This window comes from Rattus rattus, chromosome 1 (genome assembly GCF_011064425.1).
Source record: "Rattus rattus isolate New Zealand chromosome 1, Rrattus_CSIRO_v1, whole genome shotgun sequence".
In the NCBI taxonomy this organism is placed as follows: Eukaryota; Metazoa; Chordata; class Mammalia; order Rodentia; family Muridae; genus Rattus; species Rattus rattus.
The window spans coordinates 48,188,489-48,214,929 of record NC_046154.1 but is presented as its reverse complement, the minus strand read 5'-3'; the positions used below and the strand labels follow the sequence as shown (position 1 = coordinate 48,214,929).

General features: G+C 48.1%; 1 protein-coding gene across 1 annotated transcript; it reads right to left on the bottom strand.

Moving 5' to 3' along the window:
• Positions 1-241: 241 nt before the first annotated feature.
• Lexm (lymphocyte expansion molecule) lies at positions 242-25,785 on the bottom strand. Its single transcript, XM_032889203.1, has 10 exons — positions 25,692-25,785; positions 24,416-24,503; positions 23,893-24,057; positions 23,599-23,721; positions 21,783-21,920; positions 21,525-21,668; positions 20,168-20,329; positions 19,004-19,129; positions 15,989-16,122; positions 242-1,010 (listed from the first exon to the last, which is right to left on the bottom strand). The coding sequence occupies exons 1-10, from the start codon at positions 25,745-25,747 to the stop codon at positions 938-940; spliced, it is 1,209 nt and encodes a 402-aa protein (XP_032745094.1). The 5' UTR covers positions 25,748-25,785; the 3' UTR covers positions 242-937.
• Between the last annotated feature and the right edge of the window lie 656 nt (positions 25,786-26,441).

Genomic DNA, 26,441 nt, shown 5'->3' with positions numbered 1-26,441 from the left:
CAGATGCTAGCTTAGATTTCCCATTTGCAGTGGTATGTTTCTAGTCTGTGGAAAACTCGTTGGATAGACTGATCATGTTTCCTTTATTTTGCTAAGTCGACTGCTGGGCCAATTTGAAGAGTCTGTGAGTCAGTTGTTACATAGAGGAATTTGTTATCTCTGTGACTAGAAACGGTTCCATTTCTTCCACAACCACGACTTGGATCCGAGTGAGGAAGCAATTGGTAAAACCCACTCTGAAAACGTGTCTGAAATTGTTTTATTATATAAGTTCTGTGGCTGAGTCTGTCGGGTTTCTGCATCCTCTGGGGACAGCTGGCTCCTGCCACCACACTCAACTGTCATCGATGTAAACCGTGAGGGGAATGTCACAGGATGTTGTCACTCACCCCCACAGACCCACCTCCGACTACGCTGGTCGGCCCACAGTGCTAAAGTAGGGTGCAGAGGCTGTTTCAACTGCTGGACACTGGAAGTCAGCAGTCTCCTCTCAACTGAGACTTTGTTGATCTTCCAGAAGCATCCTAGTGTGGAGATGGGGTTTTCCTAGGAGGCCCAAACTGCTGCATAACAAATGCTCTCTCCCAGCCTCATTCTGGGACAATAATGAGTTAGGTACCCACGCTCTGGCTTTATAGTGCAAGGGGTTGCGGGGAGTCACCCATGGTCCCCTCTTCCATCCATCTGCTGTCTGGCTCCCAGATTTACATCACCAGCTGACTAGAATGCTTAGAACAATGGATCTCTTGTAACAAAAGATACCTGGCCCCCCTGCTGTCCCATCAGACACTGTGACTTTTGACCACAGGGCTACAGCAAAGATGACCCTCCCTCCCGCCTTCTCTCTCCCAGGCATTCTCCAAGACCCCTTCCCATCCTCCCATCCCAAGGTCTCTCTTCCGGCCTTGGGCTCTCTGGATGTTCTTTCCGTGTGGCTTTAAGGAGTCGGATCTGAATTGTAGTCCACAGTTGGACGGCACTTGCCCTTCGTAAAAGGTGTAATCCGTTCCCTGTAAAAAGAGAGAAGGTAAAAGTGGGCACAATCTCTTGCAAGGGAGTGAGCTCCCCACCCATGGCCTCCAGACCTCTTACAGCAAAGGGTCCTTTCTAAGGGAACGTTCTCTACTTTATACCCGTTTTATCATAGCCAGGCTGTCTTATAAGAGGTCGGAGAAAAACCACAAGAAGGCTAGCTAAACTAGCAGAATCGGTGAGGACCAGCTTCAGCGAGAGACCATGCCTCAACAAGTAAAGCAGAACATGACCGAGAAGGCACCCTAAGTAAACTTAAGGCTTCTACACACATATAAACACACGTGCCGGGCATCCACACACATGTGCACACGCACACACGCATGCACTACTACATTGTATACACATGAGGAACAGACACATAGGAAAAAAACAGAGCAAGCTGGCTCACTCTCAGTTACTGCCTGTTTTCTCCAACTGTGGCAGGGTCTCCATGAAGACGGGGCTACGGTTGTTTCCTGCTCTTGGCCCTAACCCTCAGTCATGATCTAGAGTGGAGATGCCACAAAACTAGTCAAAGGACGGAAGGCGGGAGAGAAGGCTCAGCGGAGTGAAGGGGTGTCCCGTGCCGTCCAGTGGACCTGTGTCTCAGGTCTCTGCTTTTCCGCTAGAGCCTCCGCTTTCATCTAGACGAGACAGACTCTGGTCTCTGTCCTTCCCAACACCATCTACCTACCTAAAACGCCAGAGAGTCGCTTCTAAGACACCACAGTTACTTCCTTTTAAAACCCTTCTGATCACCTTGGAGTAAATATGTACTCGTGTTTGTAAATACAATGTCTAAGAAATAGCTCATGCTAATAATATTGAATGCATTCTCAAAAGATGGGAGCTGTGGAAATGGCTAAGCAGAGAGGATCCACGGGCCAACTCCCTGCAGTCACACCGGGAGGCTCCCCACCACCCATAACCCCAGCCCAGAGAGATCGGAAGCCTCCAGCCTCTGCGGGCATCTGCACTCATGGGCACATACCCACAAACAGGCACAGACAGGTAAGTACAAGTGAAACATAAAAGACAAAGAATTCTCCAAGGGTCATATAAGGAAGTGAGCAACCTGCTCTTCAAGATGAATAAAAAGCTTTGAAAATACTTCAGAGAAGAAGGGGAGGGGTGGAGTTCAACATGGGCGATGCAAATTCAAACTGTAGTGAAACACAATTAGAACGACAAAAATGCGAACACAAAGCTCTCACATAACAACGATGTGGTGGGGCTGGGAATGTAGCTCAGGGCAGAGTGCTTGTCTAGCATATGCAAGACACAGGCTCTATCCCCAGCATCATCAACAAAGGATGGAAACAAACCCAGGACGTGGATCAAGTAAAGCCTCACAGGTCACTGGGGCAATACAAACCGCTCGGCATCACTGAGTACTCTGAGTGTGTCTTAGGCCGCTGTATGTGCATTTTACCAAATGACTTACATAACCTATTCTGGGATAGTTACCAGAAAGAAATGGAAACCTGGCTATCTAGAGAGCTCTACACAGCTCTCTACAGCAGCTTTACTGAAGACTGAGATGTGAGCGAGGGCAGCCCATGCACTCGCTGATACACTTTGGCGTCAAAGGAACCAAGCTACCTCTGCTACATGGGTGGTCTCAAAAGGTGTGCCCGTGCAGGGTTGATTCCGTTTGAGATGTCGGACATGTTTGTTGCCGGCATGGACACAGTGCATTGGTGCAGGAAGCACAAAGAAACTTTCTTGCTTGTGGTTTCATGACTGTATGCATCTGTCAAACTCAGAAACTGGGAGCTGGGGAGATGGCTCAGTTGGCAAAGCGTCCGCATGTATACATGACAACTTGGGTTTGCTCTCCAGTGCCCACATGACAAGGTAGGAATATAGCGTGTGCTGTCATCCCAGCACAGGGAAGGTGGAGACAAGCAGATCTGGGCTTACTGGTCACTCAGCCTAGCCTAGTGGGTGAGCTCCAGACTGAAAACAGATCCCACCGCCTAAATAAGGTGGACAGCATTCCTGAGAAATGACACCTCAGCTTGTCCTCTAGCTTCCACATGCATAAATACATTTAAAATTTTAGGGCCTGGAGGATGACTTAGTGGTTGAAAACACACACAGTGCCTGGAGTTCAGTTTCTAGCATCCACCTTGAGCAGCTCACACCTTCAACTTCAGCTCCATGGATCAAACGCCCTCTTCTGGCCCCTGTGGGCACTGCACTCACACACACAAAATATATGTTTAGATCTTATAAAGTGCATGCCTGAGAAAGAATGATTTTTATGTTGGTAGATTATCCTATTCCTTTTTTAAGATTTGTTTATTTTATGTATGTGAGTGCACTGTAGCTGTCTTCATGCACACCAGAAGAGGGCACCAGATCCCATTACAGATGGTTGTGAGCCACCATGTGGTTGCTAGGAATTGAACTCAGGACCTCTGGAAGAGCAGTCAGTGCTCTTAACCATTGAGCCATCTCTCCAGCCCAGATTATACTATTCTAAATCTTACTTTTAAGGCTGGATGTGGTGACACAGACCTTTATTCCTAATATTCAGAAAGCAGAGACAGGTCAATCTCTATGAACTACAGCCCAGCCTGCTTTACATAGTGAGTTCCAGGTTAGTCAAGGCTACCTGGTGAGACCTTGTCTCAAAAACAAATACGTAAATAAAAAATATAAACAATTAGAGCTGACCTTTAGGAAAACCTATGGCTTCTAACAGAACCAAGTCTAAGACCTCAGCTTGGTGTCTAAGGCCTTTGTGACCAGCTAAACCGCCCACCCTGTTCTTGCTGTCACTCACAGCCTCTATACACCGTTCCCAGGGACATCTCCAGTTCATATTAGGCTGAAGGTCAGGGAGGGGCTCCTAGAGTCCCTCTTTCTGACACCAACACCCCGATCTTTCAGCAAACAGTATATACAAAAGTCCAGGAAGTGTAGGAAAGTGAATAGAGGGGATGGGGTGGAAGTAGGCAGGGTGAGAACAAGAAGATGCTGGATTCTTTCTCAGCCTTCCTGAGCCCAAAGAACCATCCATCCTGGTCTATATTTTAGGAACTCTGGGGAGAGAAGTGGGGGACAGATTCCAGAGAGAGAGAGAGAGAGAGAGAGAGAGAGAGAGAGAGAGAGAGGAGAGAGGAGGAGGAGGAGGAAGAGGAGGAGGGGAGGAGGAGGAGGAGAGGAGAGGGGAGAATAGGGGAGGGGAAAGAGGGAGGGAGGGAGGGGAGGGAGAGGGAGGGGTTCTAAGTGCTCCCTGCCTCCTCCAGATCTCATGCTTTCTTGCAGTGGTGGGGAGTAGGGTATGTCCCCAAAAAGCTAGAGGCTCTGACCTGCTGTCTTCTCTGCTACACTGTCCCAGGAGCCAGGCCAGTGCCTGCACAGAGTAGGTGCTCAGTGAATTTCTGAGGAGGCATCAACACCACGCACTAACAGTAACTTTGGGAATTCATACTCTCTTAAAACTTCAGTAATCTCAACTGAGAAACACTGAAATCAATGCCCAGTTATCTCACAGAGGATGTACTACTGTGGTGGTTAACTTTGTCAACTTGGCATGCTTTAGAATCAGGTAGGAAGTACACTTCTGGGCATGCCTGTCAGGGTAACCCCAGAGATGTTTAACTCATCTTCTGACCCATCCTGAATGTGACCCATCCTCATTAGCTGGGATGCAGGACTGAACACAACAGAGGAAGCAAGCTGGGCACTAGTGTCTTAGGGTTTCATTGCTGTGAAGAGAAACCATGACTCAGGCAACACTTACAAAGGAAAACATTTCATTGGGGCTGGCTTACAGTTTCAGAGGTTCAGTCCATTATCATCATGATGGGAACCATGACAGTGTGCAGGTAGACATGGTGCTGGAGGAGGTGCTACATCTTGATCCACAGGCAGTAGAAAGAGACTGGATTTCACACTGGGCATAGTCTGAGCATAGAAGGCCTCAAAGCCCACCCCCACAGTGACACACTTCCTCCAACAAGGCCACACCTCCTAATAGCACCACTCCCTATGGGCCAAGCATTCAAACACATGAGTCTATGGAGTCCTATTCAAACCACTCCAACTAGCGTTCCTCTCTCCCTGCTTCCTGATTGGGGACACAATGCGACCAGGTGCTTCACACTCCTGCTGCCACAGGAGAGCTGTTCCCACAGCCATCTTCTCTACCTTGATGAACTATGCCCACCAACCCAGAGCCACAAGAAATCCTCCCTCCTCAAATTAGTTTGGTTAGGTATCTTCTTACAGTAATGAGAAAAGTAACCATATAAAAACATGTAAATTTAAGGTCTCTGTGTATACTGTAAACGTACTTCAAGAACATAAGAATTTAATATTATTTTCCAGCACTGAACATTTATGATCCCAATTTGAGAGGTTTAGATAAAGAATATGCATTTTAACTAAAATGCTGAAAGGACAGTGCAGGCGGAAGTGTTTGGGCAGAAGTGTATTAATGCCTGCCATTTCCTTTGAGATTTATCAAAAATAAAAGATGATTAAGAGGCGCAGAAGAGAAGGCTCAGTGGTTAAAAACATACACTGCTCTTGCAGGGGACTTGAGTTTAGCTCCCAGCACCCACATCCAGTAACTCACAACCACTTGTAACTCCACCCAGGAGATCAGACGCCCTCTTCTGGTCTCTCTAGGCACTGCATCCATGTGTACATACCCACACGCAAATATACAAACACACGTAATTTAAATCTTGTATAAAGATGTCTAATAGAGTGGCAGATAGAAGATATAATTAAGCATTAGAATTAGTAATGTGATAATTATCTGTAATACTAATTTTGTTTATAAAAGAGAGTGCAGATACACGAATGTCGTGTTGTGTGTCAAAGGACAGTTTTCCGACGGTGATTTCTAATTCCACCATGTGAGCTCTAGGGATTGAACTCAGGTCACCAGGATTGGCAACGAGTGCTTTTATCCCGTAAAACTGGCTAGGCCATAGTAACAAAGTCTAAATGATGAATGGGTGGTGTAAAATCCTGTCACCTTTTCTACATGTTCAATTTTTCTCATAATAAAACATTACGCAAAAAAATAAAAGGTGTAAATTTCTGCCAAGTAAACCCAGAAGCCTCTCAAGTGTTCCTTTCATGGCCTTCTTTAGTTGCTGGCCCATTTCATTAATGAACACGTAGGCTCCTTTTGACAAGTGTTCATGAGTTCCTCCTCTACAAATCAGCAAGGCCCTGGAGCAGGGGAACAGAGACGCTCTGTGAGGAAGCCACAGTACCACGGGAAGCATGTGCCACCCTGGGGTGTGCAAGAGGCTGAGGATAAAGAGACACTGTCCGGAAAATCAGGGAAGCTTCTGTATTTAGGCAGAGCTGTGACTGACTATACATAGGAGGCTCCCAGATAAACACTAGAACAACCACGTACAGTCAGTGGCCCTAGGACGAGGCCAGGAAGGGAGCTGCCAGGCTGGCACTGGTCCACACGGCCAAAGAGTAGGCCAGCTAGAGTTTCTGCTTCGTTTGTGGTTTTGAGTCAGTATCTTACTATGCAGCCTTGGATGGTCTGGAGCTTGATATGAAGACCAGGTTGGTCTCAAATTTAGAGAGATACCCCTCCCCGGTGCTGGGATTGAATGTGCACACCATTACACTCAAACAGAATTTTAAAATCCCAGTTAGGGCTGGGTGTGACAACACATGCCTTTAATCCCAGCACTCGGGGCAGAGGTGGTGTCTCTCTGAGTCTGAGGTCAGCCCCAGTCTACACAGTTCCAAGACAGTTAGGGCCAATAGGAAGATTCCGTCTTGAAAACAGAGGTGTCATAGTGGGTCCTCCAGACAAGGCTGCTCAGTCACGGGTTCAAGCCAAGCCACTGACTACATTGGGTGTTCAGTATCCAAGGGCAGTCCCTCAGGGTGAACTTTTAAATACAAACCCACACGCTGTATTGACATACCTCAGTGAGCAAGGTCAGTTATTCAGAAGTGGAACTACAGAAACCAAAAAGCAAAATAAGTACATCTGGGGGCTTTCCCAGAACTATGGGCCTTGATGGTGTAGGTCTGTATTCTCAGTTTGCAGGTGGTGCTGCCTACATGCTGGGTTCCAAGGCCTCACTGGTATTTCCATCATGGGGACAGTTAAACTAAGGTCTGGGGCCTACTAAGGTCTGGGGATCTGTAACAAAATAAAATAAAATGTCCTAGTCAAAAGATCTAGAAAGGTAACAAGATGGAGGTGTGCTGTCCAGTGGACATACATAGAGCACCTACTGTATACACAGTAAAATAAAAAGAAGGCTTTCCTATACTCACAGCAGAGGTTAGAAGCCCAAAAGAAAGCAGGTGAGATTTGGAACTAAGACTAAGAAAAAGTCAGTGGACTCACACACTCCAGGAGGTTCTGCACCTCTAACATATGCTCGTCCTCGCCTGGATTAGAGACAGACGGCATGCTGGGAAAGGGCGTCTCACCACCCATGGCCTCATTCTGTCTTGACCCAGGAGATGAAATGAAGCACAAGCTTGGAGTCAGAGCCACAGATCCTGTTCCCTGCATTCTCTGCCCTCCTGTGAGATGTGGCAAATCCCCTCAAATCCCTCTTCAAACCATGTAGACCCATATAAAGAGACAGGAAAATGGCAGACCAGTCACTGCCACGGCACCTCTGTAACCTGTGACTTTTACACATTTTACAGCCACAAGTCCATGGGACCATAGCCACCACCCTGGAAAATGGCAGACATCAATATCAAAGGGTAGGAAGGATCCGGTGAGAATCCCTCCCCGACACTGTCTCTATTCACTTTTACTGTTTATTCCAGCTGTTTTTAAATTAAAAATAAATTGTATGTTGTTGTTGTTGTCGTTGTTGTTGAGGCCGCTCCCCTACCCCCAGCACAGCTGTAGCCATCTTGTTCCATGCTCCCCAGCTATTTCATAGTTGCCATAATAGCCTGCCAGTCATTGACACAGAAAAATAGCTTGACTCAGAGCAGGGTCATGCTAACCACATCTCCCGTTATGTTGTTATGTTCTGAGTGTTCTGCATGAGGTTTGTTAATCTTAAGACAGTCCACAAAGATTTACATAGGACCCATCAAATCAAAGGTCACTATGAACTGTTATGTCTAAAATATCTTGAGTCAGAGCTGACCACTGGGCATCACTTCCTGCACCTTCGTATGAGCTCATTGTGGTCATTGTGGTTTTCTCCTTTATAAGCCTGTCCTAAGAACAAACTGGCACCACAATTAGGTTCTCGGTTCCTTTTTGTGGGTTTTGTTAGGTTGTGCATTCGATAAACTATTCTTGATTAAATGAAATCAGTATTCATATGGTTTGGGTGGCAATTCCTAAATCCCAACGTGTGTGTGTGTGTGTGTGTGTGTGTGTGTGTGTGTGTGTGTGTGTGTGTGTACAATACATGTACATGGCTGTAACTGCATGTTGAAGGCAGAAGAAGGTGTCAGATCCCTGGAGCTGGGGCTACAGAAGATTGTAATCTACAGGTCTGACCTCTGCAAGAGCAGCAAGTGTTCCTAATTACTAAGCCATCTCTTCAACCCACTTTTTTTTTAAAAAATTATTTTGTTTTAAAATTAAGTATAAGTGTGTGTTTGCATGGGGTATGTGCACGTGTCAGTGTCCAGAAGAGGGCGTCAGATCCCCGGAGCTCGAGTTACAGGTAACTAGTTGTAAGCCCCTGACATGGGTGCTGGGACCCAGACTTGACCCCACTGCGATCGCACCTGCCCTTAACTGCCGAGCCAGGCCTCCAGCAGCTCACTTAAAGCTGAGGGTTTCCTGGGCTTTGCTGCATTTTACAGTTTGTATCTACAGTCTTCATTGTAATTCTTTTCTAAGTAGTTAAAATTTCAAACTCAATTATTCTCTTAAACTTAAGCACTTAAGGGGTATTTGCTTGCTTGTTTGTTTTAAACCGGGTCTAACTATGTGGCCCATGGCTGCCTGAAACTTGCTATGTAATCCAGGCTGGCCGGGAATGTACAGATATCCCCCTGCCTCTTATGGGCTTAGAGACATGTATCAGCACACCCAGCCAGAAGAGGCCTTTCTTGAAAGCAGAAGTCAAGGGATAGGAGAGGGCAGAGGAGGTCAGTGGCATGGTAATACCAGGTATGTGCGAGCTCCCGTACCTAAGACCATTGCTTGTGCACTAACTGAAAGTTTAATTTAAAAAGAAGTTTCTAATTTCTAGGTTCCTGGTTTGGGGAATCATTCTTTCGATGTTAACTTCTTGCCTTATTATATTACATTTAGAAAAATGGACATAAATTTTTCTATGATGACATTTTGGCTTAGACACTTATATTGAGATTTTCCTAGAAAATCGGTTTTTATAAATGTGTCCTTTTTAAAAAATTGATTATCTGTTTTACATATGTGAGTACACTGTAGCTGTCCTCAGACACACCAGAAGAGGGCATCAGATCCCATTACAGATGGCTGTGAGCCACCATGTGGTTGCTGGGAATTGAACTCATGATCTCTGGAAGAGCAGTCAGTGCTCTTAACCGCTGAGCCATCTCTCCAGCCCTCTTATAAATGTTGCTTAAGTGTCTGAAATGGCAGGGTAAAATTTATCTATCTGAAGCCTCCAAATAATTACTACATGCCCTCATCTGCCATATTTTCAGACAAATCTACTGAGAATTCCTGTCATTATTATGAGGGACTTTGTCACGTGTTTGGGTATGGGAAAGATCATGGTTACTGGGATTTCTTCATGATTTTGTTTCTCAGAATTAAGTGTTCATCTTGTAGCGGAGTATGGTGGTGCACTCAAGTAATCTCAGCCCGTGGGAGCTTAGAGCTGCACTGGGGGTTCTAGGCCACTCTGGGCTACATAGGCTACATAGTAAGAGCTTGTCAAACACAACAAAAGTATCCATCTTTGGTCTGTTTAATATTTTATCTTCCGTTCCTCTTTGCTCGACGCTGGGATAGACTTCTTGTGTACCGCATAAAGCTTGTCTTTGTCTTGTTTCAAATGTTTCTGTACCAGCAGAGAGCTGAGCACTGTCTGGATTTTGATATTATTATTTTTATCAAGCATCACCAGCCTCAGAGTCTCTGTGTTTTGTAAAAATAACAATACCAAAGTCCAGACATTACTCAGCTCTCTGCTGGTACAGAAACAACATTTGAGTAACACAAAGACAAGCTTTATGCAGTGCACAGGAAGATCACCCAAGCAGCTCGAAGTTTGGACTGTTAGTTTGTCTTTTATTGTTGTTTACATATTGTACCCAGAAATATTTTTATATCCCTCCCACTCCTGAGCCCTTTGCCTTAATTCAATCTTTGTCTAACTAGAGAAGATCCCTTAATATTTTCAGGAGGGATGTGTTTGGGATACACCTTCAATCCTCATGCAGATCTCATTTGTCTTGTATGAAAACAAATGATACTTTGACTACAAGAAAAGATTTATGATCCGATTCTCTTCTTTGAGAATTGCGTAAATCATGTGTTCTATCATGTATGTTTCAGAAGAGAAACCTAGAATATGCCTGACTGCTTTGATTCGATTGAAGATTAGCTGTCTTGAGCCAATGAGATGGCTCAGAGGGTAAAGACACCGTTAAGTCCAGGGACCCACATGGTCGAAGAGACCGGACTGCTGTCAACTGTAACTAACTACTGACTATCGTCTGTGACAATATATGTGCCGTGGCACTTGTACACATGGATGTCTATGCATGCACACATGCAAATTAATTAATTAAAAGTTTAAAGGAAGAAAAAGTTAAAAGGGCAACAACAAAGGTAAATGCAAAAGAATTTATATTGTCTTTTGCTAGGCAGTGGTGATACAAGCCTTTAAGCCCACTGACTGCTCTTCCAGAGGTCCTGAGTTCAAATCCCAGCAACCACATGGTAGCTCACAACCATCTGTAATGAGATCTGATGCCCCTCTTCTGGTGTGTCTGAGGACAGCTACAGTGTACTCACATACATAAAATAAATAAATAAATCTTTAAAAAAAAGAAATTATACCATACTTCATATGAACTGCACCCTCCCCCCATAAGCTCATATATTTGAATATTTGGTCCACAGTTGGTGGAACTATTTAGGAAGGAGTAAGAGGTGTGGTCTAGCTGGAGGAGGTGTGTCTCTTGGGCCTGGCTTTGAATTTTCAAAGCCTACACCATCGTCAGTTAGCTCTCTGCCTCATGTTTCTCATGCTTGTGGATAAGATGTGAGCTCTCAACTTTTGCTCCAGAGCCTTGCCTACTGACCTGCTGCCAAGTTCCCCATTGTACAGGTCAGGGACTCTTAACCCAATGGAACTTTGAGCCTCCAAACTAATTCTTTCTTTTATAAGTTTCCCTGGGCTGGAAAGATGGATCAGTGATTAAGAACACTGACTGCTCTTCCAGAGGCCCTGAGTTCAATTCCCAGCAACCACATGGTGGCTCACAACCATCTGTAATGGAATCTGATGCCCTCTTCTGGTGTGTCTAGTGTACTCATATGCATAAATAAATCTTTTCTTTTCTTTCTTTTTTTTTTTTTTCCAGAGCTGGGGACTGAACCCAGGGCCTTGCGCTTCCTAGGCAAGCGCTCTACCACTGAGCTAAATCCCCAACCCAATAAATCTTTTAAAAGAAATGTTGCTCTGGTCCTGGCGTTTTGTCATGGCAGTAGAAAAGTAACTTAAGACAATGCATTAGCCTCTTTCTCTCCTGGAAATGCACTGAAATAAAAGTAAAGGAATGAGTCTTTTTTTTTTTTTCTTTTTCTTTTTTTTCGGAGCTGGGGACCGAACCCAGGAGGAATGAGTCTTAAAGCTAATTCTGGCCAGAGCTAAAGTTCACTTTTCCTTGTACATTGGCCTTAGTCTTTCTCTAAAGCTTCCCTTCCAGCATGTGGCTGACCTGCGTGCCAGCTTAACTCAAACGGCATGGAGTTTTCTCCCCCACTGGAGCTCCCCGCTATGAGTCTATAATAAACGTTTCTCTAAAAATAAAACAAGACTCTTAGACCATAGACCCATGCGAGCAAACAGATGGAAGAATCATTTGCAAAAGTGTCCTCTGTAAGTGGAAACGTGGGTGGGAGACTGGCACCAGAGCAGGTCCACGAGTCTAAGCCCCACGTCAGTAGAGGGTAAAGCTAAGGAATCTCCTGTTGGGAAAGACTAAAGAGCTGGCAGCATTCGGTGCCACTGAAAATGGGATGGAAGTTGAAAATGCAAACAGGAACATAGATGGGAAGCCTGAATAGCATCGGCTTCCCTGCCCACTCTCAGCAGCCGGAGAGGTGCCTGGAGCACGCTGGCGCATATAATTTTATACAGTTTCTTTTCTGGGTGCTGTGAGAACGTGCCTGGCAAGAGCAACACAAGGAAGGAAGGACTTACGGTGACCCAGAGTTTGTGCGTCACCATCACAGGGAGAAGATGGTGGTAAGAGCAGCAATTCTGTGGCAGCAGGAGTATGAGGTGGGCGCCTGCTCTCACTGTATCCCCAGTCAGGACACAGAGATGAGTGCTGGCTCTCACCTTGCTGAAGACTGGAGATTTATTCTTGGAAACTGGGGTTCCCTGCTCACAGGGACACCAGCTGAATGCTCTGTCTCGATATCTAGACGTCTATCTTTTCATTCGTTCACCTGTTCATTCAGTGGCAAGGTCTTGAAGTGCAATTAGGTTGTAATTAGCTCACTATGTAGCCTAAGATGACCTTGAACTTGTGGTCCTCCCGCCTCAGCCTTCTCACTGTTGGCACGCACAAGCATGCACAGTCCATGTACACCATATTGGTTTTGTTGTTCTTTTAAAATTTTGTTTTTACTTTACGTGTACGAGAGTCTTGCCTACATGTCTGTGTACTGTGTGCGTGCCTGGTGCCCATGAAATCCAGAAGAGAGTGTTGGATTCCATGGGTGTGGGAAACAAAACCAGGTCCTCTGCAAGAGCAGCAAATGCTCTTAACAGCTGAGACCTCTCTGCAGTCCAGTGAACACCATGGTGTAAAATTCCAATTGAATGGCAATTGAATCATTGACTAATATTCTAGCCTCTTCCCCTTCTCCTACATGGAAGAGATTGGGCAGCCAGGCCGAGTTGCCCAACAAAGCTTTCTCAGGCCTAGGCCAAGAACACAGATCTAGACAGTGACACTAGAAGACACCCCAACAAGAGCACGAATACTTGTTCTTCTGTGTCACCACCAACTATCAGAGAGTACAGAGGGATCTCCTGAGGGACAGACATGCCAAGGTGGGGTTAACCAGACAGTGTGGGAAGTCACCTACAGACAACAACAATGAACAAAAGAGATTGGGTAAAAAGAGAGACTGTGTCTAACAGATTCATCCTCACGCTTGTCCAGGATGAGAAAACACTGCTTCCATGAAACAAGGGCATGCTGCTGCCAACAGAAACACCGAGAAAACAAAAACATGGAGGGTAAAGTAGGAAGGCAAAACTGACATTTCCACCCACCCGAAAGCAGAAGAAGCCGGGCCGAAGCAAGCTTTGAAAACGACCACGTGATGGAAGTGCATAATGGATTTGGAATCTCTCACGCCTCCTGGCCTCCCTTCTGTTGGGGCACAGCCTGCTGTCCCAGGAGCCCAGATGGAGCCAGGGCTTCCTGAACAACACCAGAGCTCCCCAGAGAGAAACTTCTCAGAGATGTGACACCCACAGGGACCCTTTAAGTAGCATTCACCAGCACTAATTAAGTTACACATTATGTCCCTGTAGGCTATCAATTATTCCCCTTTTACAGACTGGAAAACTGAGGATTGGGAAAAAAGCCAGGGAGTCCTGGTTAGAGATGGCCCTGAAAAAAAAAAAGAACTAAGTTGTGTTCTCTATCTCAAGAGTCCTTGTCCTGCTCTATTTAAAGGTTTTGTTTGTTTGCTTGCTTTTTGCTATAAAAATAATCTATATCCCAGTACTCGGGAGACAGATGCAGAAGGATCGGCTGTTCAAATCACTCTCAGCTACAGACAGAGTTTGAGACTAACTCCGCTTCGTGAAACCTTATCTCAAAACAACAACAAAAACAAGTAAAAAGCACATACAAAAGTTTCGATAAAAATCAAACAATTCAGAAACAAACTAAGTGTGTGGTGAAAGGTGAACCCATAGCCTTTCTCCCTGACGTAACTATGCTCAGAAGGTTAGCCTAAGCAGTGAAGTGGCTCTGCAGAAGGCACTTGCCACATATGCGTGTGTACTCACACCCGCATCCCTACATGCATGTGCATGCTTGTGCACTCACTCCCAGACCCCACGTACACACACGTGCACTAACACACACATGTACACATGCATGCATACACGTGTACACTCATACCCAGACCCCACATGCATACACACACAAACAGAGCCCTCTGAGCACCCAGGCATGACCCTTCCTAAATCTTCCCAAGGGCCTGGCGTGGGAGAATAGTCGCCGACCTAGAGGAGGAAGATCTGGCTTCTAGCCCTTACTCTGCTGCTCACCAGCTGTGTGACTTCAGGCAACATATCTCCTTGCTTCCCTCTCTGGTCTTGGTTCAATATGTGTAAAATAAGACTGAACACCTTGGCCAGAAAGGGGAGAAGTGTTAGTGTACCTTAATGACATGTGACAGGCTGGAGAGATGGCTTAACTGATGTTGTCTAAGCTCCGCCCCCAAATCAAACTTCCCCAGAAGAGAAGGATGGGAGTTTCCAGATGACAGAAGCACTCTCAGTGCCTGGCACAACGCTTGAAAACAGACCACAGTGTGGCACATCACCATGAAGATCCTGGATACCAGGGACAAAGATAGTCCGGGAAGCTTCCAGAAAGAAATATGCAGGTCACAAGCACCAGCCAGAGTGACATCACACTTTAAAACCAAGCTTGGAGTTAGGAAGTGTACAAATCTTCAAGGAAAATGAATCCTAATTTGGTTATTTCCAACCAGACTGAACCAGCCGAGAAGGCAAGAGAAGGGAATGGCATTTTCTCATGTGTAATCTACTCAAATCCTTACTTCCCACTACCCTGTCTCAAGAACTCCCAAAGAATGGATTAAGGAAGAGGAAGCTACAAGACTATTTTTATACAAATAAAACTATCTTAAAATTGCATTCAAAAACTACAGATGGCTCAGCTGTTAAAGGGCTTGCTTGCCAGAAAAGCATGGGGACCAGAGTTTGGATCCCCACAATCCCATGTAAACACGGAGTGGGTGTGGCAGCCCACCTCTGATTCTCGCCTAGGGAAGTGGAGACCACAGATCCCCCAGAGCGAGGCTGCCAGCAAGAATAATCAGTGAGCTCTGGGTTTGACTGACAGGCCCTGCCTCAACGAATAAGGTGGAAGAACGCTCACGAACAAATATCAACCTTAGCCCTCCACACTTGTGGTCATACACACACGCGAAACGCACGCGTGAGTAAACCATCCGGTCTCCAGCCTGGGTCCTCGCAATGCTCACTCCATAATTTTCCAGAGAGAAAAAACTCGATTCTAAAGTGCACGTTCCCTCAAATATAAGCTTGTTTAGAATAAAAATTGTACTTTAGCCAACGGCTTCTTACGTCAATAAAATATGGCAGTAGCTGATATCTGCAACCTCTTCGTAGTTTGTGGTGGGGCTTTCGTGCTTAGGTTTCACGGTGTCCTGAAATGACTTTTACCAACCCTTGTGCAATACCAAGAACCTGAGGTCCTGGGAGATGTAGGTACCTAGAGCTCGCACGGTGCTGGACTGAACGAGTCGTCTTTGCCTTCTCTTCCTTGCTTTTCAACTGATCACCCATTTGTATCGGCCAGCCACTCGCTTAACAGCTGACAGACAGGAAGCTCAAGGGAGAGCATCATGTCCCTCTTCACATAGCCAGTAAGAGGCCGAACCAAGATCTAAACTGAGTATCTCCAGGCTGTCTGTGGAGTGGTTAGCATGGGAGCTAAGCAAGCCTCTTCTCCAGGCCACCAAAGAATCCTCCTGCCTCCCCTTCGCCCTGCCCAGACCTCCAGCTATACTCACTGCAGGAGTTTGTCGCGGTTTAGGTCGTGCAGGTAGCGCTTGGGTTCACTCATGAACAGAGAGCGGTATCTCTGCCTCCGGTCTATTTTCTCCATCAGTGTGGTGTTGAGATAGCGGCCTACCCCGACTGGGTTCTATGGCAGGGAGAAGAGAGACATCAGGATGGTTAGTGAGGCTGGCCCTCAGGCTTTCTATCCCTCTGTTGGGCCCCTGACACCACCACCACCCCAGCTGTTAGGAATCAAATCATGTCACCCACTCCACCCAAAAATGTACTGAAGTGCTAACACGGTGCTTCCCACTGTGACCTTACTGGGGAACTATGATGAATATAATGGGATGAGATGAGGCTATGGCAGAGCATGGGAAGCCCCGGTCTAATACAACTTGTGTGCTTATAAGAAAAAGGCGCTCAGTGGGGGAGATGGTCATATGCAGAGGCAGAGATTAGAGTGGCACGGTCATAAGCTGGCAAAGCCGAGGGTCTCTGGCCACCGCCAAAAGCTGTAAAGAGGCAAGGAAGGATTCTCTACCATCCGCTTCATAGGGAGCGTGGACTCATCTTATGGCATCCAGAGCTGTGAAAGTACAGCTTCATTCACTAAACCAGCTGGTTTGTGGTCCTTTGTAGGCTGCCCTGGCCACCCTACCCATGTGTCTGACATAAGAGAGGCTCAGGAACAAGACAAGATGACAAAATAAAGTCACAACACAGCACAGGCAAGGGCGTCCTACCATCAGAGTCTGGGATTTTGTCCAGTAGGCATGTCCAGGGAGCCTTCCTGCCCTTCCTTAGGAACTGGCCCTACCATAGCCCTTCCCCTTCGCATAGCTGGCTGTGAGAACTAGTTTTAATTGTCAACTAGACACAGCCTAGAACCATCTAGAAAGAGAGTCTCAACAAGAGATTTTCTGGATCAGGCTGGCCTCTGGGCGTGGCCATGGTGGGGTGGTCTTCATTTTATTAGTTGATGTGGGACAATCCAGCCGGCCAGTTTCGTTCTGGGTTTGGGTCCTGGATTGGATGAGAGCAGAGCACAAGCTCTCAGTGCATGTGATGGAATAGCTGTTTTAAACCCTGCAATCTTAGCTTCTCTGAGATGGTGGACTGCAATCTGGATCCATGAGCTAAAATAAACTTTTCCCTCCAAGCTGCTCTGTGTCAGGACGTTTCTATGACAGTGACAGAAATGAACCTACCTTGGGCACTGGCCCTGGGACAGCATCATGGCCATCTGCCTCCAGTCTAATCTCCAGCATTTTACCTGAGATGTCTGGAGCTCACATGTTGGGGTGCAGGCTGAGGCAGGGAGCAGGATAATAATGCAAAGGCAGGTAAATTACAAGCAAAGTGTGTCTCAGAGAGACTATTATGGACATGAAGCGTTTGGTTTAAATGTGGTTTGGATATGAAAAGACTCGGCCCCCAGCTGATGGTTCAGTTTAGCTGTGGATTGAAACTTCTAAGAACCAGAATCAAAATAAAATTACTCCTCCTCTCAGTTGACTTTTTTCAAGGATTTTTTTTTCCACAATGGCAAAAAAAAAAAAAAAAAAAAGTCTGTGATTGTCACAGACAAGGTAGAGGAGGTGTAAGCTGATTGTGTGATTCATGGAATTGCTCATTTAGGATTTGTGTATGGTTGTAAGGTTGCAGCAGGTGGATCTCTGTCTTGTAGACAAGGCCAGCCTGGTCTACAGAATGAGTTCCAGGACAGCCAGGGCTACACAGAGAACTCCTGTCTTGAAAAACAAACACAAACAACAACGAAGTGTTCACAAATGCTAGGACTAGCCTGTTCCGGTAGAACATTACCAAGGATGTCATCACACACCTGGGGATAATGAAAAAGAGCCGGGACGGGAAAGGGACGAAAGACCTGTTCATTCAGGCAGAAGAAAATGGGCTAACATCTCTGATCTTGAAGCCCCAGGACTGAGAGAAGGGAGAAGCTTTCCCCAGGGAGGGTAAGAAGATGAGAGAGCATGCAGTGGAGCCTCGTAGCTCCTTGATTCTCCAAGTGTTGTCTCTGTGATAATCAGTTTCAACTGTCAACAGCCTAGAGCCAGCCACACAGGAGGAGAAGCTCAAGGAGGAACTGTCTAAAGTGGGTCAGCATGTGTGCATGTCTGCGGAGTACATTGTTTTGTTTACATTAATTGAGGTGGGTGGGCTCACCCATTGTCGGTGTCACCTTTCCATGTTTGGGTCGTAGACCATGTAAGTATAGAGTGGGAGGGGGCTGGACGCAAAGACGCATCCATGTGCCAGTTAGTTCATTCCTTTCTGCTCTTGACTGTGGCTGCAGTGTGACTAGCTCCTTCTGGTTCCTGCCTTGACTTCCCTGCAATGATGGACTGTCACCCGGGATTATAAGCCAAAAATACCCTTCCCCTTTAAAGGTAAAACTCCTTCCCCTTTAAAGGTAAAACCCTTCCTCTTTAAAGCTAAAAAAAACCTTTCCCCTTTAAAGGTAAAAACCCTTTCCCTTTATAGGTAAAAAACTCCTTCCCCTTTAAAGGTAAAAATTCCTTCCCCTTTAAAGGTAAAACCCCTTCCCCTTTAAGGTAAAACCCCCTTCCCCTTTAAAGGTGCCTTTGTCAGGGTTATTTGATCACAGTAATGGGGAAGGAAACTTGTTAGAAATGTAATGTCCAGCCCTCCTCCCCAAGGCATACTGAATCAGAAGCCCTGGTATGTGGTCCATTGACTAGCTAGCCTTTAAGAAGCCCTGCTCAAGGGGTTGGGGATTTAGCTCAGTGGTAGAGCCCTTGCCTAGGAAGCGCAAGGCCCTGGGTTCGGTCCCCAGCTCCGGGGGAAAAAAAAAAAAAGAAGCCCTGCTCAAGTTGGAGACCTAGAAAACAGGAACCTAGGAAAGCAAGTGGATGAAAGAGAGAGATAGCCTTGGGCCCAAGGAGCATCCGTGTCAGGGCCACAACGAGTTAGGGCTGTCTGTAGAGGCAGGATCGAGTCTCCTGCCTACCACCAGGCTTCCCCAACCCAGACCCACTCACCCAGGTTCCCAAAAGCATCTGGCAGGCCTTTAGGCCGGTCCGCTTGGAGGCCAGGAGGAACGGTGGCCGGTTGACATGTTTCTGTTCTGTCTCATGAGGAAGCCAAGAACCAGGGCCAGCTATATTCTAAGAATAAAGAGAGAAGACTGACGAGGCCTAGCAATCTCAGCCCAAGCTGGGCAACTGAAGATGAACGGCAGCTGACCTCACCTGTCCAGTACTGCTGCACATTTCATCAAAGGGAAGGGAAGTGTCCCATACCACCCACTCTACATACCCCCAACCAGACGCCTCTTTACAGGTTCCCAGGGGCCCAGAGAAGTGCAGCCTGGGACTAAGGCATACTGGCCCTGGAGTCAGAGAGCTGAGCCCTATATAGAATCTTCTGAGTACCAGGGGGCCCAGTGAATCCCTTTTAATCTGCGGCCCAGTTTCCCTTTAAATACAAGTGATGACCTCTCTTGGGAGAGGGTGGCAGTGGTTAGCAGGCGGTCCGACTGTCCATACTCTTTGCCTCCCCTAATTCATTTCTTCCCATGGCATTTGAGGCAGGCCCTGCTGGGTTGTGGGGATGGTGGTGACAAAAGCCAAGGGCCACTCAAAGAACTAGTCACTGTCTCCCAGAGAGGACTGCCATGAGGCCGGCAGAGCCTGGTCCCTCCCTGGGAAGATCAGGTAGGCAAACTTGAGGATAAACACCTATCACAACCTCTCCTCTCCAGCCTTTTTGGCCCACTCTCCACATCTGTATGACCAGAGGAGGAAGAGCAGGTAGGAAAGCCTCAGTGGCTGGGATTTCCTGGTGGCCTGGCTCAGCTATGGGTTCTATGAGGACAATCCTGATCATGGTTGTAAGTGCTGGCTACAATAACAGGCCAGGTGTGGGAAGAGAGGCTCAGAAAGTGACTAACAGTACAAGGCCAGACTGGCCACCAGCTGGTCCCTAAGACAGCTTCCCCCTACCTGACCACTGCACCCTGCCTCCCTCAAGCTCCCTGACCACTGCACCCTGCCTCCCTCAAGCTCCCTGACCACTGCACCCTGCCTCCCTCAAGCTCCCTGACCACTGCACCCCACCTCCCTCAACCTCCCTGACCACTGCACCCTGCCTCCCTACTGGAACTATGAGAAAGCAAGAGAAAACAAGCTACGGGGTACACTGACCACATCTTTGGGGCACTGACTAAGGGTTGTCCAGTAAATTCTCTCTGTAGGGTGTTTCGGATCCCGGGGATATTTTGAGAAACCCCCTTGTTTCTTCTTGTGTGGTGCGTTCAGTTCATCCACAAAGCTCTTGAAACTCGTCAATTCCCTGGGCTTCTTTTTCTGAGGAACAGGAAGAGAGAAAGAACCGCTGAGGAGGATCACAGGTTCACTAGCCCTCACAGGAAACCAAATGTATGATGGGGCACCTTGATGAACAGAGGCGCCCGGGCCCTGCCTGGTGGAAGGAGAGCGCTGACTCCTGCGAGCTCTCCTCTGTCCTCCACAAACACACCACGAAACAACCCTGCACCAATAAGAACAACCCCAATAAGAAAAAGAATATAAATTTTAAGAGCTTTATAGTGGGGAGAATCTGTATGTAGTGTCGGATTCAGAAACTCCTGTGTTTGTCTCTCAGCTCTTCTGAGAACCTAAAATCGCTCTTTAAAAAAAAAATAAAATCTGTAACAAAAAAGTTCAAGTGAAGAGGTTCAGCCCTGGAACCAACAATGGGGAGGGGGTCCCAGGGCCTCTGCTGTGCTGGGCAGTGGCCTTAGTGGCAGGCAGGAGACCCTAGGATCAGTCATAGGACAGCGACTACCCAGTAGCTCCCACCTCAGCCACCTTCTCCCCAGCGTTCACAATGCTCTCCCACTAAAGCCGCAGCTTTTATTCCACTGATTGCACTTTTCTTTCCCCGAGACTGGAAATTCCACACGGTCCATTTCCCTGCACCTAGACTGTGAACTGGACTGATCCCTCTCATGCAGTGACTCGGTGTTGTCCAAACAAGTCTGGACACACACTTGGTCCCCACAGCCACAGGCAGGAAGAAAGCCACAGAATCCTGTAAAGGATTTTAACGGGATGGGAACGAGTCTGGTAAGCTAAATTTCTTGCCCAGTCTCCTCTCCCACCTCCCTTCCAGTTTAGGGCTCCATTACCCAGGGTATGGCCATCAACACAGCTGAGTCCATGAAGCTGCGAAATGTTTACAGCCAGACACTGCACCTGTACCCTTGGGGTCCCCGCAGGCCCCGTGGTGCATGTTAGGCCACCTGTGTATCAGTACAGTTCATGTTACTGCAGAGAGAACTAGCCACAGGGTCAGATGTCCAAACCATGGCTCTGACCCATCACCGTCTGTGTGACCGACCTCAGGTTCCTCACCTAACAAAGGGAACCACATCCCACCCTGGCGGGGGCACAAAGTACACCCCCTCTCCAGCAGCCCTTGGCACACAGGGCTGCATTCCTGTGGCTAATCACCGATTAGCCTGCCGGGACTTAGACCTCCCCCCACCCAGGCACATACCTGAACTGAATAATGCCCATAGGGCACAGGACTGCTCCTCTCGCCAGAGAAAATGTCATAGGGGCCACGAGTACCGGTGGACTTTTCCACAAAGGTCTCAATATCGCTTTTGATGGTGTAGGTTCCAGGTCCCAGGCCACTGCCCTAGAGACAAAAGTGGTAAGGTTGCCTGAAGGGGAGTGGCCAAGGTGAGGTTTCAGCCTCCCTACCCCTGAGGTCTCCCCATAGGACTATGCAAGATGAGGTTGCTGAGGGTACCTGATGAGACAAGGGTGGTGGCTTGTTGGACAATCTACACATAAGGCCGTCGGAGTGTGAGCGGTTCCAGGAATTCTTCTCCAGCTGTGTGTAGGGGTTCCCCTTCTCCCCATAATTTCCAGGGCCGGGATAATAATTCTGCAGGGCAGGAGATGGAAACACAGAGTCTATCAGTCTCAGTCTTTGTGCTGGTTCAGCTGAAGAAGGGATGTCTGGGGTTTCATATCTCAAGAGGGGAAACAAGGTCTTCGGGTTGAGCGTGTTACCTACCCCACCACACAGCATCACCCGTGAACCTCCTCCACTGCTCACTGCTTCAACTCCAAGTCCAGCTAGCTACACTTCTGACCCAGCACCTCTGACTCAGCACTTCTGACTCAGCACCTCTGACTCAGCACTTCTAACTCAGCACCTCTGACTCAGCACTTCTGACTCAGCACTTCTGACCCAGCACCTCTGACTCAGCACTTCTGACTCAGCACTTCTGACTCAGCACCTCTGATTCAGCACTTCTGACTCAGCACCTCCTATTCAGCCTGGTCTCCCTGATCATACTTGCTTACAATGATTTCTTCCATCCCTCACATGCCTTTTCTGCCCTCTGGTTTGTCAATCACAACCCCACTACGATCCCCAGACACCATCTCTCCTGAGACCCACCTTCCTCCCCGGCTGTTCCACCACAGCCTCTGTAGATCTACTCTTTACAACTACAACTCTGACTGACTTCTGTGAACAGGTTGGGAAGAATGAGCACCGGAATCCTAGGTTGGGACCCTGGCTCTGCTACTTGCTAGCTGGGGGAATTCAGGCCTCAGAGCATCATGGTCCACGGGACTCCACCAAGATGTCAGTACTTTCCTTCAAGGAATAGTGGTAGAGTTGAATGTCTGCAAAGCTCAGGGGCCAGCACATAGTAGGTCCCATCACACAAATCAGGGTGAGGTGACAGGAAATCTTGAGGTCAGAAGAACTGTGGCTAAGAGCCTGAACCCAAAGTTGGTCTTTGAAGTACCGTGAGCATAGCTAACCTGTGGTGTGGAGAGGTGGGTGTTGTCTTGGCCCAATTTCTGTGGCTGATGTGCCTATGCCCCTTTTAGCCACATGGGGGCACTGCTGTCCCATAGATAATGCAATCCTCCGCCTCTCTGGGTCTTGCAACCAGACCTTTGGGGAGCCAGACCCTGGCAGAGGGGGTAGGGCCAGTGCTAGGAAAATCAGGCCACTGTGAGGATCAGATCTGTCCCCCAAAGAATGAAACTGGGTCTTGCTTCCTTCCATGGTTCAGAAGTCATGAGTTCCCTTTGCTCTCGACCTGCAGATTTTGTTCCAGTGAGGCCTTCCCAGACTGCTCTCTGTAATTCACCCCCACAGCACTCTCCTTCCCTGTGCCATTTCCCCTCAAACTCTGAAGAGCTATGCATTTCCTTCTTCATGCTGAGGTGTGGGTCACTAAGATGCAGGCTCTTAGGCTTGTCACTGCCAGACACCCAGCTCCCTCAAAGCCTAGCCCAGTACACAGCTTTCTGTTGCTGCTTAATTGTTATTTCCTGGTGGGCTAGCTAAATGAATGTTTGTTGGCTTTCTAATAGACTCTAGGTTTCCTCTGAAACACAGAGATGAACCACACTCATCCCTTCTCAGTCACTGGGCTCAAGGCTGAGACACAGGAGAGCAGAAGAGTCAACAAGAAAGCCAGGAAGGCTTGGCCAAACCTAGGGAGGAGACAGGTTCAGAGAAGGGTGCCTCTCAAACTATCCAAAAGGCAGCAGCCTTCCCTCAAAGGACAGAGGGTGGAAGAGACGAGATCACATACCCCGATGAGTCCTCGGAAGCGTGTCTCCCCAGAGCTGAGCAGACCCCGTTTGCTCTGTGGTTTCTTCTGCAGCTCAGTTAAGAAGTCTTTGATGTTGTAGGAGCCAGGCCCCCGCTTGTTCGCCTGCCCCCAAAGAAAAGAAGGCAGGATGAAAAAGGAACTCGGGGAAGGTCCAGCCCAAAGGTGATGGTGTTCTCCAACAGGAGGCTATATCCACTAGGACTCTGGAGGAATAGCCATGTGGACAGGAAACCTCACTCCTGGAGGTAGGGAAGGGTATGACCTGGAGTTCACCTGCTGCTCTCTTTCCTTCTTGATGGCCTGGAACTGGAAGTGGGGAAGTTGGGTCAGCCGGCTGGCTTCTTGGGCCCGGGCCCATCCTGCGCCCAACTTCTGTTCCAGGTACTTCTTGCTGAAGCAGGTCTCCTTCGAGTTATAGGTTCCAGGTCCTATGTGGGACTAAGAGCAGGCCCTGAGCTGAGTCAGTCATAACCACCTACCCCTGACCCCTGCATGTGCAAGTCACCCCTGGCCTAGGAATGGAACTAAACTCTTCCCCAGCCCGACACCTAGGGACTCAGCACTCAAGATGGAGTCCTGATCAACTCTGTGACTGGCCTTGTTCTATTTCAGGGAAATACAGAACAGTCAGGCCGATGGGTGAACGAAGAAGCTTGCGGCCCTTAAACTCCTAGGTTTTTACCACAGTCCTGAGTTTCTCAACATATCTGAAGTGGTGCATAAGCCAAGCTTGGGTTGGAGCATGCATGGGTGTACGGGGGAGGGACACAGACCACATGACAGGAAGCAGGCTCACCAGTTCCACGGAATGATGCCTGGAGTATGGGGCCTCAGTGAAGGTGCTGAATTTCTTCTGGTTGGGATGGACAGCAGAGACATCAAACCTAAGGGAGGTATACAGTCAAGTGAGGGCCCATCTGATCCTGACTGGGGCAGCCTTGGGAGACAGGCAGTTGGTGTCCCAGGACAGATGACTTTGAAGCTGACCCATGAAAGTCACTTTGGGTCTGCTTCATCATTTTGAGGGTTCCAGAGGTGCTCTGCCTCCACACCCTATGCTCTGTTTCTCCTCACAGCTTCATCCTCTTCAATTCTTACCATTATCCTTCCCACCTCTAAGGAGACAGATAGATGCTATACCACATGGTGGATACTTCATACTCTCTTCCATATACGTTTAGCTATATATAGGGCTATTAACCAGACCACCACACAACCTCAGCTCCTAGAACCATGTGTGGCACTTAGTAGGTCATTCATATGCAATTGTATTACATAATAGGACATAAAAAATATGACAGTTGGGCATAATGGTGCACACCTTTAATTCCAGCACTTGGGAGGCAGAGACAGGTGGATCTCTATGACTTTGAGGTCAGCCTGGTCTACAGAGTGGGTTTCAATACAGCTAGGGTTATGTAGAAAGACTGTCTCGAAAGAAGAGAGAGAGAGAGAGAGAGAGAGAGAGAGAGAGAGAGAGAGAACATCTGGGCTGCTGCAAACTTACTCAGAACTTTTTAGCTAAGTTTCATGGGATGGACAGACCATGTGGCCTCTCTGAATACTTTACATTGGACGGTTTGGAAATAATTTGCAAGAACTTACTACAGAAATGGAACAGAAAACAAAAGAACTTGGAGGCTTTAATCCCACCTAGTTCATAGAGAGCAACGGTGTGAGTTCAATGCCAGCCAAGACTACATAGGAAAAGGGGGAAAGGGGGAGAAGGAGGAGGAGGAGGAGGAGGAGGAGGAGGAGGAGGAGGAGGAGGAGGAGGAGGAGGAGGAGGAGGAGGAGGACGACGACGACGACAACGACGACGACGACGACGACGACGACAATGAAGGAGGATGAAGGAGAATAGAGGAGGAGGAAGGAGGAGGAAGGAGGAGGAGGAGGAGGAAGAAAGAGAGGAAGTGAGCAGTGGGGGATGGGCGAACCAGCCCTCTTCCCTTCCTCCCCCTGCTCCAGCCCTCTGGGTTAGCCTTCCTTGCGGAGGCAGATGCGCTGGTAGGGCCCATGGGAACTCCCTTGGATCCTGGGTGCCAGGCCAGGTAGCAGTTGGGCCCCACCTGTGGCTCTGCACCCCAAAGGGCGCCCCTTTGAACCACTTGCGGATGGTAGACATTCTGTTGTGCAGGGGGCGCCGTGGGTGCGAGGTCTCACTGAGCCTAGCCTCCAGCCTGCCCCCACCCCCGCGCAACAACCCCTTGACACTGCGCGCTGCCAAGGCAACCCGCAACCAGGGCGTTATGATTCAGCAAGTACAGACCTGCTTCGTGCCACGTGGGAGCTTTCCAGCGTGCTGGCTACCCCCTGACGTTTTCATTCATTTTATATTCCCAATGCTGCCTTGCCTGAGACCCTTTCGGGGCTCCTGCAGACCTTAGGATCCCCCTGAGGTTTAATGAGAGTGTTCTTGTCACTTGCTGAGAATCTGTTTATTTCTGCTTATACCAGGGAGAGCCCAGGCTCAGAAATTGCTTTCATGTTCATCTTGTGCTGAGGGAAATGGAGGGGAGAGCAGACTTGGGAATTCTGGTCCTTTTCTACTAGATGGAACGGGGGGGGGGGGGAGGAGGAGGAAGGTGGAACGTGGAGGGCAAGTGGAGAGATAGGTGAAGGGACTCAGGGACACCTGAGGGGGTGCAGCGGCATCAGAACCTCAGCCATCCACTCCGAGCAGACACTGAAGAAAATCTGCAACCCAAATGTGGTCCCCGTCCTCTGAGCATAGTGGGGAAAGCGACTCTGACAACCATCTCAGCCAGCCTAGCGATGGTGTATGGGGTGGGACCCAGCCTGTGGACAGGCAGAATCCC

Excerpts from the sequence above, each read along its gene's own strand:
- Lexm (XM_032889203.1), bottom strand. The coding sequence starts at position 25,747 with ATGTCTACCATCCGCAAGTGGTTCAAAGGGGCGCCCTTTGGGGTGCAG. Across the intron at positions 20,330-21,524 it reads ATGGGCATTATTCAGTTCAG|AAAAAGAAGCCCAGGGAATT; the intron begins GTATGTGCCTGG and ends CCTGTTCCTCAG. Across the intron at positions 19,130-20,167 it reads GTCAGTGCCCCAAAGATGTG|AATATAGCTGGCCCTGGTTC; the intron begins GTCAGTGTACCC and ends CTTTATTCTTAG.